Raw genomic sequence first — 19386 nt, 5'->3', positions numbered from 1 at the left:
GTGGGGTTTCTAATCCAGAGACAGTCTAAGCTTCAACTCCTCAGATCAGCATAATCATCTCAGAAAGAAATAAACTTAGGCCATTAATCTGCACTTTGGAAAAACCCTACTCACAAAAGGTGAACCTGCCCTGCCAGGCAGAGGAATCCAAGTGAGTGTCCCTGAGTTTGGGATGCCTCTGACTTGCAAGGTCAGGCACCAGCCATGGCACAGCAGCCACTGCCAGCAGGTGACAGCAGGTGCCAGGCAGTGCCAGGCTGGTCCTCACAGACATCAGAACCTGAATCTGCTCATTTAAGGGCTAGTTCAAAGTAAAATTGCCGTCTCTCACAATTTTTATAGGAAAACTATTTCAGCAGGCAGAGCTGAGTGAGCTATCAGACAGTGATAGGTATATATCTACATGTAACAGCTGCACAAACAATTTCAGGCAGACTCGGTGTTTGTACAAAACAGGCCCCAGCAATTTCTGACTTAGAATTCTGCATTCTCTAAAGTAACTGGATGAGAGTATCAGCCTCAGTTTGGGCCACAATAGGAATTGTTAGGACAGCAAGAAATCCAGTTGGTCAAATAACTTAGTTGCAGACAGCACTAACACTGGATCTCCTAACTACTGCAACCGTGCTCATGTCAAAACAGGACATTTGCCAGTATTAAAACAGGCAGATTCGAAAATAATTATCATACTGTAAACCTCCATCTTCATTGTGGGTGGGGCAAAGTAAAACAAATTACAGAAACAAAACCATCAACAACAAAAGGAAATACAGTAAAAGCTTGTTGTGTTTTGTTAGATTCTACATCATAAGTATCAAAAGTAAATAGTAAGTATTATCATGCTGGTCTAAGCTTACACTATGATGGATTACCAAACTTGTAAAATACTTTTATTACTTTCTTCATGCCTAAATTTAAAACACACTTTTGATCTGGGTTACCTGACTTCTGAAAAAGAAAACCTATTCTTCAAGAACAGCCACAGACAAAGACACTTCAGGGGAAATGTGAATGGATTAAACACTCTGTTTTAGGGAGGTAGAGCAGAGCACCTCTATTTCAAACATGCACTTCAACCAGGAGGAAGGTCTGCATGCACAAGGGTTCCATGCTAGAGGGCTGTGCCTGGGTTACAGAGAAATGCAAACAGTCTGTGCTCCCGAAAGCTACCACATCCAATGCAGTATGGGCACGAAAGAGAAGTTCAACTGCAAATCCGAGCACGTTTTACCATGTTTATTGGAAGAACGGCCAAAGCAGCTAAGTCTGCTTTTCTTCTTGTCTTCCATTAAGTCAGCCAGTGTAAGCCCTGGGGAAGCACATGTAATCCCAGCAGTGACGCGGGAGGTGGCAGCAGTCGCAACGCAAAAAACAAAAACGTGTCCGTACACACAACACAGGCAAGGTTAGGCAAAACAGACTGACATCACCGGCAGCACAACTGTCACAGCTAAACCCCTCACCTCTCCCAGCTCCTCGCATTCTGAGCTAAATTCGCAGTGCTTTGAAGGCAATGGAAGGTTTTTTTCGTTGGCTTCAGGATAATCAATAATAAAGACTTGCAACTTTCACTAAAGGCATGTTTACAATTCTAGTAATTAAAAGGTATTCTGTTATTCAGCAGCATTGAATACCTGCCCATTATCAGCAACAGAGACATACAAATGCATAGGATTTATAAATAAATTACTTAATTACTTCTCTGATTAGAAATGTTCAAATGCTGGGGAGCATTGCAGGAACCTCAACTACAATTTTAAACAATTACGTGAGAAACTATTAATCACTGATTTAATCATCTTTGAAATCTCTGCCTTTGCCTGCCATGGAAATCTTGTGTATCCTAAAGCCAGAGCTCTTCTACATCATTGAGGAGCACCATGGTGTTCATCCATCTCCATAAACCAGAAGTAATCTGATCATCCAGAGGTTTAGATATTCAAAGCAGGGACACAGTTGCCAAGAAGCCTGAAAATTATTATTTTGACTATCTTGGGACCCAGCTGTACTTCATGCTTCAAAGATGGCTCAAGAAAAAAACATCACCAATATATTTCAACTAAATTTATTACCTAAAAATATCTGAAATGCAAGAAGGTGGGGCAACTCGGTAACCCTTCCTCCTTTACAGGCTGTTGCAGTTGATATTTACATTGAACTACCAAGCCACATATTTAAGGACATGTGCATAAATCCAGGAGTGCTAGGAGATTGCCTATTCACTGGAAATTTCCACACAAAAGCATATATGTCTGCCTGAAATCAAATTCTTGGTATTTCCCTTAAAGCTCTTTTAATTACCTTCCCTCTATTTTCACTCTGTAAGTCTTCTTTTAACTTAGCCTAAAATTATGCCTAAGTTAACAGCTTAGACTTAAAAGTTCTTTCAAACTCAGTAGATATGCAAAGTAATTTTGCATATTATCTGTATGACCTCAAAGCTGTTTAAGGAATGCCAGAGCAAATGGGGTTTTTTTGCAGCCTGTTAACAGACATCCAATTTGAACAGGACAAATAGGGTTCCTGGGATTTCACCTGTAAACCCAGTCCACTGGCACCACAGCTGACAAGCCAGTCATCCAACACTCTCAGCAAACTCAGCATCACCTAAAATTCTACACAGCAGCCTTATACAAATGTATTTACTCCATTAAATGTGTCATCTTTCACATCTCAGGCTTAAGATTTTATACTAGTACTCAAACCCAGAGTTTATACACTCCTTCCACACATTAGTAGCAATAACTAAGTATTGTGAAATCTGACTTTTTTTGCTCTGTTCTAGATAAAAATTCTATTTGTGCAACATATTTTCCAATAGACATAAATTATTCCTTTCCAGTGGTGCAGGAATCAACACAAACCCACTATTTCCCTTGCAGCCTCTCATAAAAGCAGTGTCCTTCCAGTCAGTAACACGGTCCCATACTCCCATACTTTGCTTTTACTGTGAACTAAAGGACTCATAAAATTCTGAAACTCAAAGATTCTGAAAAACTACTCCTATCACTGCAATACAGAGAGAGTATACTGTCTATCATACTTCAATATCAAACTACCAGATAAATCACCTGGTTCTAACAGCCTACTGTTAAATAAACAGTTAAATAAACATAAATTATATTTGTTAGTGTCAAGTGAAAATCCCACAAGATTTCATTTATTGCACACCCAGTTAAGACAGGTTGTAAAAAATGTTCTCTATTGTATTCTGAATATCAAAAAGAAAGACACAGAATGTTGTTTTCCTACTTCAACAACAACAACAAAACATCCTCAGTTTTAGCACAAGGTTATTTCTTGACTGTAACTTCGGTCATATTTTTAAGCACTTTATATCATTATTGTTTTCCTTGCATGCACCCACAGGAAAACACATTCTAAGGATTTACAATAAGACTTGGTGGCATATGGCTTCTCTGCACTAACTCTTTCCAGAACACAAATAAAGCAAAGTTTATAAGTCTCAGTAGCGACTGACTGCAGACAGTGATTCATACATGGACACCCCGAGCAGAATTTTGTTGTAAGATTCCAAATTACCTTCCATGACTCAGCATCTCCATATTGACAGACAATTTTTCTGCTAACCAACACTTCTGCAAACTGGGAAAGGGAAAGCACTGTCCAGGCTGCCTTCCCTGCAGTGCAACACCCCCAGGAGGAGTCAAAGTGTCCCCACAGAAGTAGAGAGGAAGGAATACGTACTGTTCCTCTTGCCTTCTTCATCAGCCTCTTCATCATTCTCAGGGTCAATGTCTTCTGCCTGGGTAATCCAGTCTAAATATCCCTTCAGGTCTTCTTCAAGCTGCTGTTTTTCACGTAGCTTCTGGAAGTCCCCTCGGGCCTTGGCTTTTTCTCTTTCTTTGGAAAATTCTCTATCAAATGCAGATAAAGCAGAAAAAAAACACTGATTGACAAACTCTTTGGCATTTTAATCAGTCTTGACACTTCAGATTAGCACAGTGACATAGAAAATACACCAAAGATTGGGGTGCTGCTTAGAAAACAAGGTAGAGGTGCAAAGAAGTCATGGCAAATCCCTACCACCTTACATCCCAACCTTCAGAGCTTTTATGATTTAATCAAAAATTAAGCAGTATTTTTGACACTTCCCATAAGGGAAGAGTATATTCTTCTCATTTAATTACTGTTCTTCTATACAAATATCTCAAAATTTCTTTTATCTACAAATAGAAACTAGCTTGCAATAATGAAGCTATTTCACATGTAAGTATTAAGTTTCAGTGAAAAGCAAATTCTGGTTTTAGAAAAGCCTGTTCTAAAATCCTTCCTCTCCCGGTCACAGTTCATTTGCCATGTCCAAACATACAGAATCCCCCTACTGGGCTCTCCCTTAACAATATCACACACAGGTTCCTGTGCTGTTGGAAATTTGCTCCCTGCAACAGGACCTAGAAGTCCTCACAGATCAGAAACAGAAACTTAATCCTCTATCTCACTGCCCCAGTCTCAAGACAATGTATTGGACTGTCTATCCAGTTTAGTTCATGACTGGGTTCAATCTCTGAATTGTCATGGAATGATAATAGAAATAATGAAATCATGCTCTTTGATGAGGAGATTGAATAAAATGGCCTCCTAAGGTCTTTTTCAACCTGAACTACCCCAAAAATCTAAGATTTCCTGAATGACATATGACTCAAGACAACTAACAAGTATATTCTATGTGCTCCCCCCCAACATCTCACATGCCAACATTACTACAACTTTTGGTGTGATCCACAGCTCCAAATGAGAAACCCCCTCTGCTACAAGGACCAACACATTCCAGTTTATCTGAGTATCAATATGTAGTGTTAGGGGCAGGCAAGGATCTTTTGGATTGTATTCTAAGTACACACAATTCAGTATTTAAAGTTAAGCTTGTTCTGAGTAACATGATAATCATTGAAGGGTTGGGAGGGACCTCAAAGCTCATCCCATTCCATGTTCCTGCAGTGGGCAGGGACCTCTTCCACTACCCCAGGTGGCTCCAAGCCCTGTTCAGCCTGGCCTTGGACACTTTCAGGCATGTGGGAGCCACAGCTTCTCTGGGCAATGTGTACCAGGGCCTAACCACCCTCACAGGGAAGAATTTCTTCCTAATATTGATATAAACTGCCTTCATTCAGTTTAAGCAGTTTACCCCTTGTCCTATTGCTACTCACATTAATCTTACAACAGGGCTGAAGTTAAACTTTAAAAAAAGGCTAGAGCAATTTCATTTTCCACGAATTTGCAACTCCTTGATTTATTGGAAAATTTCACTTGAAGATATTCCCTAGCTAATATGCTCTTAAGGGGAAATGTATTGAACCACTCAATAATACCCTTTCTCGAGTGGAAAATATTATAAAATTCACATAAGACAAAAATATTTTAAGACAGTCAAACAATTAGCAATAAAAATATTGCCCTAAGAAAGCAGAATATAATAAAAGAAAGTCTCCAATTTTCAAAATAATATTACAATTTGGTGATATACACTGTTCGTTTAGAATTACAAAGACATAATCTCTCCAGGGGACATCTTATTTATTTTCACTAGCTGTTTTGGTCTTTAAACACGTCAGAGAAAAAATTTAGTATTTAGATGACATCAGTAAATTTAAGTGTTAAGCTGTTTACATACAACTATGGAGATGCTGGAGGTTTTTTAATGTTATGTTGCAGAAGTTCCACAGCTTTCTGCTGCAAATGCTAAGAGGCAGGCACTGCATCTTTTACAGCTGAGGACTTAATTCAACAGCATTTCAGCCTGGCACATGGGGATCATCCTGCTCCATCTGATGGCACTGTATTGAAGCTGAAGAATGCCAGTGCTTGCATTTGCTACCCTTCATCTCCCATCCAGGACCAGACCCTGCAAGAGGCCATCTCCTCACAAAAATGCCAGTGAGAGAGAGAGAGAGAGCTCTAAAGATCTCTCTGAAAGATAATCACTCTAAAAAGTAACCAGAGTAATTCCACGAGTCAATAAGAAACTGTTTGGGTTAAGGAATGCCAGGTTTAAGCTTCTCTCAGAGAGAGGATTAGAGCCTGTCCTTTCCACCTGATTGAGGCAGCATGCTCATGAGTCACTTCCCACAGGCAGGATCTCTGGAGAAAGCTATCATGGCAGAGGAGGAAATGAGAAGTAGCAAGCCTTGCTGGCTTTTCCTAAGCATTCATGTGTTTTTCATTTAAAGTCCTTCAGGTATTTCTCATTAATTCAAAGGAGATGTGATGCGTGAGGGTGAAGTAAAACAAAAGTTGCTGTTATTATATAGAGTGAAGTGAACGAAATAATTTTTTAATTAATCAGCTGGCAAGGCTGATACTTTGAACAGAACTTCACCCATGCCTGAACTGCTCTTTGACTTCACATTAAAACAGCTGCATGCAGAGAATTAAACCTGGTTTTTATATACACAGCTGATTCTGACCTTTCCCTTTAGTACTGCACAGAAGTCAGATGCTGCCTTGCTACAGGCTGCTGCCATTTATCAGTAGGGGGAGATGCAAGGGTGCTCATTTCCATGATATTTAAAAATTTCAATTTTATTTTTAAAACTTGACTGTTTATAAGGAACTATAAAACATGAGAAAGCAATTTTCTTCAGGGGAGGGATGAATCTGGCTCTATGGTATTTTTTTTCTATCACATCCAAAATGAAGGGACATTCCCTCAGACACATATGTACAGACTTCTTTTAGGGGAATGCCATGGATAAGAAAGGAGAATTTAATAGAATCGGAAAGAAATGGATTTCCTGTTGGCAAAAGAAAAGCATCTCTTTTTCTTTGCCAAGAAATAAGTAATTTGAAAAAGATTATGGGGGTGAGAAGAGGGAGAGATGCTGGCTCTTTAAAGCTTCTGAGACAGACAAAGACATCTGGACAAAAAGATACTTGAATATTTAGGTAAAGATACATAGACATTGGCTGATCTCCTGGAAGGAGGACTAAGACAGCTGCTTGTGCAGCATTTCATGGCTGGGGAGTGGGAAGGGTGGGTCCAGGGCAGAAAAGAAAAGCTTTCAGCTCTGTAGGCAGCACAGGGACTGACGTGGTCAGGCTGGTGGCCTAAACTGGCCTCCCTGTCATCAAGCCAGCACTCAGGCCAGCAGCCTCTGAAGCTGACAGGCTCAAGAAACTGCACATTAATTGCAGTAAGTGGACTTAAGCTCTGTAAATATTTGGTTTCACAAATGCCTGTGCTAAGAGCTAACTTTGAAACACGTATTTCATTCTGGTTTGATAAAATGACCTGGATCTGATATTTGAAACTATTTTGGGCAGGAGGTGCTGCATCTGCAGCACAATAGAGACATCACTTGCAAAATAAAGCATTTTATGGAGACTAATTTACATAATCTCATTTACTTTTAGTGATAACTAACCCACTATATAAAATTCAGGGTTTATTTCTGTTGCCCAAAAATTCCTTGTCTCCTAGCAGAAAGATGATCTCATTTCTCTGTTCAGGCACAACACCATCATCATCAATGGTTGTTGAGGCAGAAGCATATAAAATGCAGGGCTTGAATTCATGCTTCAATAGTCTGGGGCAATCATGCCAGATTTTTCTTTCTTCAGAGTGAAATAACCCCTGCTGGTGTGCATCAGTCAGGAATGGCTTGATGCAACAAGGTGGAAGTGGCAGCAGGGAGTGCCTGCTGGGACTCAATTACATCTCCCTGGTTCTCACACCTTCAATTACAGGCAGGGTCATATTAACCAGAAATCTGAAGGCAATTTGTTGAAATGCTTTTGGTACACTCTCCCTTCTCTCTGTGTACTCACAGATATAATAACTAGAGACACCTCTACCAGCCTCCTACCAGCTGAAAGCTTTCCCATGCTAAAGGCCAGGGACATTTCATCAGGGGGCCTGCACAGCAGCATGAGTGTTGCTGAAATTCCTGTGTGTCTCTAGGCATTGATGATGGGAAACAAACAGGTGCTTTTGATATCAGAGAATAAAGCAGGACACAAATCCTTTGCTAGCCATATTCCTGCCCTTTTGTGTCACTGCAAATGCAGTGGGAGGGAGAGTGAATCTCCTGCATGGAGAGCTCTCTGCACACAGGGTCTGGTATGTGGAAAGTGTTAAGCTAATTCTATATGTAGAACTGCCAACCAGACATCCCAGACTCATTTATCCACAGAGAACAGTCACATAATAACAAAAATGTACTCACACGAGTACAGTGCTGGGCACCAGACTTGCAGGAGAGGTTTCACACTGTGGTAACCATACCAACCAACAAATCAGCAGAATCAAGTCAGAGAACTAAAACTACCTCAAGTGTACAGCTAAGCAGGGACAGCAGCTCACAGCTGGGTGTAAAGTGTAACAGATGTGAAGAGACATAAAAAGGTTAAGTCACATCACATCTTTAAATACAGGAGATTTGTACACATCATGGTCACCCCGTTCTTTTAGGGGGAAAAGACCCACCAGGCTGAACGCTAGAATTACTGTAGGGCAAAACCAAAAGTCCTCGCAGGAATTTTCCTTGAGCAAGGAGCATTGGGCCCTTGATGGGGAAATGCAAGCTGGTATTACCTACCCATGGCTGTCTCTGTGCAGGTGGTCAGCAATTGGCAAAATGTGCATTCCACAGCTCCAGCAGCAGCTGTGTGGAGCAAGGGCCTGTCCAGCCTTACTGTGCCAGAGTGCCCAGGAGTGCCATGGCATCATCGGTAGGAACAGACACACAGGGAACCATTTGATAGAGCACCAAAACTGAGATTTGCTGTTTCAGACCAATGTTAATTAGATCTGCACATTAAGATGTGCCCCTCGTCTCCTGGGTCAAGCCCCACTTGGCCCAGGACACTCAGGATTTGTTGGCAGAAGGGGCAGGTGTGAGCCCCGGAGCAGAGGCTGCCATGCCCTGACATCAGTCTGTGCCCTCTGCATGGGGTTTGTGAAGCTGCCCTGTCTTGTTCCCTGCCAGGGGCTGCCCAGCAAGCACCCCATAGCACTCATCCCTAAAAAACCTCGGTGTGGTGAATTCAGACAGGACTGAAATAAAATCAGTTTCCCTCCAAGCTCTTACTCAAGACTACAGACCTGACCTGACTTTAGTGGTTTCTGTCTAAAGCAATCAGTTATTTACTGCTGTATACAGCTGAAAGTATTTGCTGATTAATTATTGTTAGTATAGTCAACTGATTGATCAAATATAACATTTGCTTTCTAAAGGAAAGTTTTACTTTCACCAGGACACAGACATTAAACTAGCCTGCTTCAACTTCCTGAGGTCTACAGCTGAAGCCCCTCTCCTTGTTTTCAATGCATATTCAGTTTATCTATGGGAAGGAGTTAAATTTTCAGCAATAATTTTCATTTTCTGTTTTTCACTAGGCCTTCCTGCTGCTGTGAAAAGGAGCCCTGCCAGAACCAGTTCATTTTCCTTTTGCTGAAAGGCTATGGATGACAGTTTACTGCCATTTTCTATTTGGTGAATCATTATTCAAATGTCTTTTTCTATGATTTTTTTCCATATATACTGTAGACAGCAGTTCTTAGGTGTATAAGCTTATCTGCACCAACATCATTTATATGACACTAATAGACAGATACTGCTGGGAGATTGGGGTGGATGAGCACACACCCTTAGATTTTAGAATCACTATGTACATACATTGCAAATTTTGCTGGGGAAAACGATAACATTCACTTAGTAACCTGCAAGATCACATGCAGGAGGATGTAAGGACATGTCAAAGCCTATGTTTTGATGCTCTTTTGCAAGGCAATAAATTCAACTTATAAATTTATTAAACTGTGTTTGAAAGGTTTTATTTGTTCCCGTGGCTACCCAAAGAAATGCTAATGCCTTGAGCAGAAAATGCCATCAGCAGAACCCATCTCCTAATGATAAGGACTATCTTCAGGAATAGATTATCATGCATCATTAAAAGCCATGCCTCTTGGTAAATAATTTATTTCCTCTGTTCATAGCAAACCAGCTTAATGCTTGTTGAATTACTGACATGCCTATTTTAACTCCTTGGGTTGTTTTTTTTTTTATTTTTTTACACTTTAAGGAAGGATGAGTATCTCCATCCTGATCTTTATTTGTTAACTTTCTAATAACCTTAACCTTATAATTGCTAACTTTCAATTTCAGCTCACTCTTTTGCACCAATAGCCATTTAGGCTCTTGTCTTTCACACTGGAATATCTGGAGGAGGCCTGTCCTGAGCTCCCAGTTTCTATGCCTAGTGTTTCATGCCTTCAGAGAATTCACTTTTAGAGTAACGTGAATACTTCTAGAGTAAAAAAAAGTAAGAGTAAAAGGAGTTTTCTAGAGTTTTTTGCAAAAGCTGATTTAACTCAAGCCTATGAATTCTCTCCATCCTTGTTATTCAATGGAATTACTTTGCAAAAAAATCTCCACAGTCAGCTTCCATGCAGAAATCACAATATTTACCACATGCAGATTCCATACACACATTGTTTCTGTTCATTTACACTACTGATATTAAAATATGAACTGTATTTTTAAGAATGTCACCTTCTGCAGGCAAGACTGACATGGATCACCAGGAAATACTCACCTTCAGAAAGAGCTAGATGTAAAACAAAAGATCTGCCAAATCATCATTCCCATCCATTTTACAGTATCTAAATACACCAAACATGCAGTGCACAAGAGGCATTACAGAACTACAAAGGGGCAGATGGTCACAGAATAACAAAGGAGTGCAAAGAGAAGAACTGAATATTTTACAACAACAAACAGATCAAAAACAGCAAACAGATTAAATGTACACGGCACAACCTGATATAAAGGAAGTAACACTTTCATACAGAAAAGGTATTAAGCATTCAGATTCCAATTTCAAAATCTGTATGCAGAGCCATGCTTTTCAAGTAAGTTGGCATAATATTTGCATTCTTGATATTTGATTGGTTTAGTAAAATTTAACTTTATCTGTGGATTAATCATAAACCAAGTTTTCATGTTATGGTTTGAAGAATATAAAACATAAAAGCTAATAACTTTTAAATAAAACCAAAAAAAAAATTATGGGTTATATATTCAATGCTTGGCTCAGAATGAAAAAATATCTTTCTACTAAGAAACAGAAAAACATCCATTGGATCTTACTAGTACATCAAATTTATCCATAAAATTTAGACTTGGAGCTCTAAACAGAAATTATGGGGGAAATTATTTATATACAACTGTCATATACTGCTTAAAATAAATCAGAGTAACAGTATTCCACACTGGCCCTTGTTTGCCAGAGTTTCAAACAAGTATTCCAGGACATTCTCTTCACTTCTCTACCAAACATCAGTTTGCTATGACTGGAATCTTTTAGGAGCATCTCCTCAGACTTTCTCCTTGTACTTTCAATGTCAGTCCTTGGTGATATTTATACATCACATGTCTCAGCCCTCCAATGTCATTGTCTTCAAAAAGAAAACAAAAAATGGGAGTTTGAGGAAGGCTCTTTCATGTATTTAGGGCAAACATGGATTCAGACAATTCATCAAGCACCCTGAGCACTCAATTGACCCTGGCTGAGACTATGGCAGAAAAATTAATTTAGCAATTAATGGCTTGATGAATATAAGGAGATTTCACATCCACTTTTCACTGCCATTTCTGTGCACTGAAAGTCCAAGGGAAGCCAGAAAGGATTGTGAGGAGCATTAGAGCTCTATGGATCACAAAACCCAGAAATCCCTGGTGATTTCTTGTCTGCAGGAAGGAACACAAGGACAAGGGGACACCTCTTCCCTGCATTGGAATGGCAGCTAAAAAACTACTCCATATTCCAAAAAATATATGCATCATAATGTTGAAAACTTCACACAGTATTTTAAGCTTATTAAATCAAATGTTAAGCTGATTCATGAGAGTATGTCTAAATTTCCATGACTTCAGGGAAAGAAATCAATATGTGCAACAAAACACCAAATTTGGTGTTGCTTTCCCTGTAATTTTTTTATAAAAACAGAAAAGACTGAAACCAATAACAATTCAAGTCATGGAAAGAAAAACAGGAATATTCATTATCTGTTACCAGACATCTTCACAGGACAGGAAGAAAATTAATTGGTGCTTGTGATGTTCTTAAGGGCCAGAGAAGGAACTGTGAGAGCCTAATCCTGTAATGACTTCAGTGGAAAGGCCAGTCACACAGCAAGGTTAGGTAACAGCACCAAAAGAAGAAATAAATTACACTGCAACTACCATCATTTATCTGTCCTTCTCCTTATTTCATTTTCCAGGGTGACTGAAAGCTGGGCCCTTAGTTTTGCAACAATTTACACATTTACACATTTGTCCTTGGAAGGACAAGGTTAAATCTAAAAATCAGCAGTTGTTTTATCACTACCATGTTTCTTTTAAACATTTGCTTTATAAAGCAGGTAAAACTATGCTTTCCCTGGTTTCCTGTGTGCAACTGTAATCTATTACAGACAAATGGCTGAATATTTTAAAAAGCACCTTGTAAAACCACTCATTAAATCAAAGTGCTCTTGTAACAAAGTTACATCAACACCTGGAAATCTTGTTTGCTTATCTGCTTTCCAGGAATATAATAATCATTTTATCATTTCTTTCAGATACAGGTTGGGAAAACCAGGAACAGGGCTGCAGACACTATCAGCATCCTGATGGCACCATCACCTGCACTGTCAGGCTGTTTTCCACACAAGGGAAATGTTTCTGTTGGCCGACAAAGATGGCACAACTTGCCTGAGATTGCCAGAACAATATTTTTTGCTGTATAACTAAAACCTAATGCATACGCCATAATAATTTTCTTTTCAGCACTTGAAGGATATCTGGATCTTTTATATATTTATCAAAAAATATCTTTACCATAGACTGGAGTTTCCCAAGCACAAGTGTGTTAGAAATCAGGAAATGGCAAAGGAAATAGGGCTGTAACTTCACATAAGGGGACTTTGTAAAAAGAAAATCTGGCAAACTCTTGCCATAAACTACAGTTTTAAAGCACATTATACAACTAGAACTGAAATGGCTTTACTTCTTGGTTGGAGCCTGGAGTGCACAAACCAACAAAAAGCTGTGACAACCTCCCACTGACAGCTATATTAAACTGATACATTACTATTGATGAATTTACAAGCTCCTGGTGCAGGTTGTCACAGCAGTTCACAGCTCTACAACCCAGGAACCACTGAACACTGTTGAGGTAGTGCAACCACACTCTGTAAGATAGGTCTTGAAGCACTTATTAAAAATATTTTGTCATATTTTGAGCAAAATATGCAACTGTTAAACATAAATAACACTCCAATTGCGCTACGACTATTTGAAGAAAAGCAGAAGTTGGTCTTTCAGAAAAAGGCACTTGTATATAACAGTAGGAGAGGATATTTGTATGGGTGCACCACCCATCTCTGTGCACAAAATCTTTTTCTCTGCAGGAATATAATAGAATAAGGATATTAGTGCCTCACTGAATGAATATTTTTGGCAAGCATGGTGAACGTGATGTCAAGACAGATACAGGCACTCAAATCACACAGTTCAGTCCAAAGAGCAAACACTGGTAGGATGACATAAGAATCTCAAGTGCATGCAAAAAAGCCATTGCTGAGAAGCTGGAGTCAATGCAGAGGCCATCTTACAAGTAGCAGTAGCATACACAATGTTAACTCAACTGCTTACCCACTAAGTACACCAAGAACCAGGTTAAGTACGAAAAATGAGCCAAGGATGATAAGACTAACAAAATAGATCCATGGCCACTCACATCCTATTGCATCATTTACCTGTAAAACGCAAGGAAATAAGTTATGATTCAGTCATTCATTAAACAGCAGAGTCCTTTGTGCAGCTGCCAGATCACGTAGGTTCAACATAAAATTTATGGCCTATCTCAATCTTTAAAAAGTGGATTAATAATTGTTTAAATTTACTTACCCAAATTTTGTTGTAGATGTGACGCTTTAGAGGATTAATTGAAATAACATCCAAATGAGTGCATGAGAACTTTTTGTCTTTTTTATAACATTGCCAAAAGGACATGAAGAGTATATACTGGTATGTGTAAACTCTGATTTTGGTGTTTGTATGTTATTTATAGGAGAGCTACAAGAAAACTTTCTGTGCTGTAATTAGAGGAGGAAGAAATAGAGGTTTATTAAAAGATGTCATCCCAACTGAAGTCTCACCTGGATGAGATAACCTGTGTGTTCATGGCAACTGGATTCAGGACTCTGCCTTCATGATGAAAAAGGTGTATGCTTACCCGCTCAATACACCAAGAACAAGATTTAGTACGAAAAATGACCCAAAGATGACGAGACTGACAAAATACACCCATGGCAATTCAAATCCCATTGCATCATTCATCTGCAAGAAATAAGATGATCTTATAGAGTAGATCACTATATTAACAGCAATGAAGTCAGAGAAAGGAGAATTTGATCATTCAGATTAGATAACATGCTATGCATTCCTTCAGAAACCAAAGAACAATGAGAGCAAGAAGGCACTGGCCACATTCACTTTGCATTTCCAACACAAACCCTAAAACAAAATGCTGAGTGAAACTAGCATTCGGATCAGAAATATTATCAAACATAAATGGAACACTGCAACAGTTCTAAGCTTTTTCCCTGCAGGAATATTACAGAATAAGGAATATTAATAATAATAGGAATAAATTGTTAATGCTGAGAACATGAACTAAATTTCAGGTCTCCAATTAAGACAATGACCACAAAGTATATTGAAATCTTAGGAATTTTAGTTCATTTATATCCTGTCTACATGAATGATTATTTGAGAAAATAAACAGAAATCTGTAAATCAACTGTAGAAGCAATGTTACTTTTTGCAACACAGAATTCCCACACTTTTTCCTGAAATAAAGCAGTCAAATGCAGTCAGACATTCTAAATCAATTCAAAAAGAAATTAATGAGAATGAGTCTGTGTAAAAAGCATGAACACAATTTTAGGAAAATGAAAATTTGAAAACAAATTTTAGAAACACAATGGAAACATGGAAACATTCCAGGAAAACTTCTGAACATGAATTATATATCCAGATCAAGGCTGAATAAAATTTAAAAGGTTTTAAAGTGATGTTGAAGTTACTGAGCTTCCAATACACTCTTTATAGACTCACACAAGGTTTTTCATAAAGATTTCTTCCACTTGCTATTCTTAGCCAGCTCATCATACCTATCAAAGGATGGACTTGTGAAATACACCCATAGAGATCTAAGAAGGCCTATTCAAAAAAATAGATATTTTAAAACAGGGAAATTTGGCTTTGTGTGTAAGATTCAGGTGGAAAAAGATATTTTGATAACTCGCAAAAATAACTTGGACATGAAGCTTCTTAGAAAGAGCTCTTCTTGAAAAGGAATTATTCTGGCCTTTGCATTAGATTCCTCTTAAGATGTTTTATAGTCATGAAAATTCAGCAGGCAATAAAATTACATATGTTACTGTAGAACAATCTAATTGCAAAACTGTTTTCTTTTCTGTGAATGCCATTGGGTTGTTGTATCTGAAATTTGTGATTAGGCTTTGAGCTCTACTGACAGTCAAGTCTGACACCTCTCCTTAACATCTCTACTAAACATGGGAACAAACATTTTTCAAAATTATTTCTTTTATTTTTTCTTTTCTTGTCTTTTAATTAAACATCATAATCTCAGTTTCTGCAAGGGGACCCTATGGATGGTTAGGCAGAAGCTCTAAGTCTTTGCAGGTTAAGGCCCAAAGGCCCTTCTCTTCCATGGTGATAGCACCAATTTTTACTTACTAAAGTAAACAAACCTCCTGAGTAACCAAAACAAATGAGTTCACAAAGCTTCTTCATGCACCTTTTTAAAGAGTCTACGTATCATCTTTTAGAATGCTTTTTTGATTGAACTAAGGTACTGAAAAGTAACTTACAATTACACTTGCTACAAAAATAGAAAGAAAACTTGAAAACACATTTGATTTGGATTTCTTTTCCTCTTCCAATAAAACTGTATTTTGGAGAAGTAGCCATTCAGCAAGATTGGCTTCATTACTTCAAGAGATCCCAAGCTTTCATTGTTCAGTTCTGCAATATTCACATGGGGAAGCCTTTCACAATGCTGCCATTGTAGCTGCCTACTCTCCTGGGCAAAGTTTTCAGCAACCCTTGGCACATCAGGGGCTTCTCTTAAGGACAGTGCCTGTGAAGTTTTGGGTTTTATCAGCCACGCCCACTCTGTCAAAGTGAGTCCCCTGTGTTTGGGAAGTTTAAGCAATGAAGCCCCAAAGTTAATGAGTAGAACGCATCCCATTGCCCAGACTGAATTTCTGCCTAGTCCCAATGGATGCTGCCCTTTGCATCTTCTTTCAAGCATAGGCATCTGGCCTTATGTTTTAAAAGTAGTATTTATTCAATTTTTTTTTAAGTATACTCATAATTATTTTATTACTTTAGAAATTAGTTTGCTTCATAGACCTGACTCATACCATACAGGTCAAGTGTTTTTCTAGCAATAACTGATCAGGGCAAACATTTAAATTAAATTTCAAATGCATTTGAATGTATTTTACAGCTAAAAACTATACAATTAGCAGACAGTTGTTTCCAAGTCACCAGAGTTCAGAGTGCAGATATAAATTCATCTGGTATCAGTGCCAACATTTTTCTGCAATGTGTCATTTTGAAAAACCTCAGAGATTAATATTTGCAATTTTACTTTGAGCAGAGCTCAAAAAACAGAGCTCTGGCAGTCACTGCAATACAACTCCATGCTCTCATTTTGCTCATAAAGAGAACATTTTTAGACAGCCAGGCACTCTGCTAACTTAGTTACCCAGGAGCAAAGCTGAACTTCTCATGGTCTGACACAAAGGCCCTGTTAGTACGTGCAGCTGGGATTTGTATGCACTTTTTAATGTCTAACATATTAAAAAAAGTCTTTCTCATTTATGCAGCTGGATTTCAAGCCCAATATTTTAGGCTGATCTACCTAGGACTAATGCTTTGTGAAGCAAAAATTGGCCACTGCAGCTAACCAGTACTAGAAGAAATGCTTCACTTTGGGCAGATGCTGAATTATTTCAAAAGCATTCCTTAACTCAGGAACACCTGAACCCAGCAGAATACCTTGGAACAAATCTAAGATTGAATTCCTCAAAACTACTCAACAACTTTACCATTTAATTCTGGATACAATTAAACCCTAATCAAGTAATGCATTGTAATTTCTATTCATGAAATAATATTTCAGATTGCATTAATACCAGAGATCAAAGTACAAGAAGAAGTCCTTTCCTTTTGGAAAACTTTGCTCCTTATTTCATGCATGTCAAATGGCATTTTCCATAACTTCCAATTAAAGAGAGATTAAAGGAATTGATTTGCCTTCTGATTAAAAACAGAGACAGAGCTTGGTTAATATATTAGAACAGGAAAATCTCCATCCTCAAAACCAAGATATATTCATTTGAAGGGATTAATGCTGACTTCTCACCCAAAGTGCAGAATGAGTTAAAGTCAGAAATTTCAGATGTGCTAAAGTAACACCAGGAGTTCAAGGAGATCTCACATCTGAAATTCTCAGCAAAAGCTCTTGTCTCCTGCCCTATGGCTCAGGGTGCACTCTGCCAAAGGAGGTGTCAATGGACCTGTCCTGTCTTTTTGAGGCCATGAGGTTCTTAAGCCTTCCAAACACCTATGGCAAGCACACCACCAAGCACCATTCCTTCTTGTCCTTTTTCCTTTTTAAAGGTCTAGTCTTACTATTTCAATGTCAGTTCTCAGCAGTTTGTCCATCACATCAAGCAGAGGGCTGATGAGATAATGGAAAATACGAAGGAGAAAGATTTCTTCAAATCCCTTCATTCTGTTTCACCATAACAGTAGATGGGTGCTACACATTATTTATTTGGCTCTTTATGTTTATCCATATATGTTGGTGAGTCTGAAATCTTGAAGAATTATCTTGAGCTGATTGGACAAACTTGATACAGTCTGAAACTGCCTCAAGTGGCATTTGGAAGAATTATCTTGTGAAGTGTGCTGTAGTTGGAGCCAACTATCATCGCAACACAGCATAAATTATCAGAGACCAAGACTTAAGTGAAACAAGGGAAAAAGTCACATTTACTGCAGATATAACCTTAGTATTACACAGCAGCAGATGGCACACTTGAACATAAAACATCAATTAGAAATCATTAAAATATTATTTATCCTTATCTATGGTAATTGTGAGTAAAATCCTTATATGCAATTGCATGAAAATCAAGGTCTTAACTTTTCTGTACACCTGGTATTCTTTTATTGAAAATTGTTGCAAGCTCAAATTGCAATCAATATAAGCTCTACCTGGGGTTAATGATAAAACAAAACCTCTAACTCTGCATTTGTAGCATTACAGATACAATGTGCTGATGCATGAACCTATTTTGATTGTCCACAGTGTTTCAAACTCTCTTAAATTTGTTGAATTTCTTAGCTTCCTTAGGTTTTAATTTTACCTCCCTCTTTTCATAACATGCCAACAGACTCAGAACTGGTGGGTTTACTTTGTGCTACCTGTAATCTGCCTCATCATCTTAAAAATTGTTCAGACTGACAAACTCAGTCTCTTGACAGGTGTAAAAATTCTGCAGACATCAGTATTTTGTGAAGTGCGACTATCCCTGCATTCTTGGAAGCCTGGAAGGGAGGTTCACAAAACCCCAGATCAGCCTATTTATTCTACCCAGTGAGGAGCACACCAGAGAACTCTTCAAAGCTGCCTGGCTTCAAAGGTTTTGTCCTGAGATATTCTTGGCTGAATTGGAGTTAACTTAAAGCTGATTTAAAACAGGCAGTGCTTGAAGCACAGCACCCTCCAGGCTGATTTATAAAAGCATGGGATTTTATATCCAGTGTTCTGGAGTCAAAGCACAGATTTCCCTGGCACTGTCCTGCTTGGACAGACTCAGCCCTTTGTTGTGCTTCTGACACAGAATATGGAGATGCACTGGTGGGGTGTGCACTGAGATCACCCTTTGTTGAGCATTTCAGCTCAGCAGCACCTGGAAAAATGAGAGTTCCATGGCACAGGCAGCAAGGTAGGGCCTACAGAGAAAGAGATCCCATTGAGAAGGGTAAAATTGTCACAGGGTATAGAGAGCCTCATAATTGCTTAATCACCTCTTAAATTTGGAATCTCCAACTGTACTGTGCAATTGCATACAGGAAACATCTAAGTGATCCTCTCAAGTTAAACCTCAACTTGGAAGACTTTGTTTCAGCTTAATGAATTTGACCAAGCTGAACAGACCTCATTTTCTTCCTTCTGTTGGTTTCATCCATTCTTAGCAAATGAATTAAAACATTTTGGTATTCCCATAAAGCATTTACTCTTCAAAACGTGATTGTTTATAAATGTTTACTATGA

The 19386-nt window shown here is 38.6% G+C and overlaps 1 protein-coding gene across 1 annotated transcript in view; it reads right to left on the bottom strand.

Moving 5' to 3' along the window:
• Positions 1-19386, bottom strand: part of CACNA1D (calcium voltage-gated channel subunit alpha1 D) — a 168669-nt gene that overhangs the window by 74852 nt on the left and 74431 nt on the right. The window contains 2 exon segments of the mRNA XM_036391279.2: positions 3709-3878; positions 13659-13762. Of these exon segments, the coding sequence (XP_036247172.1) occupies positions 3709-3878; positions 13659-13762 (274 nt within the window).

The sequence above is a fragment of the Molothrus ater genome, chromosome 11, assembly GCF_012460135.2.
Source record: "Molothrus ater isolate BHLD 08-10-18 breed brown headed cowbird chromosome 11, BPBGC_Mater_1.1, whole genome shotgun sequence".
Classification (NCBI taxonomy): Eukaryota; Metazoa; Chordata; class Aves; order Passeriformes; family Icteridae; genus Molothrus; species Molothrus ater.
Note: the sequence above shows the minus strand (reverse complement) of the source record. Positions and strands in the feature narration are given on the sequence as shown.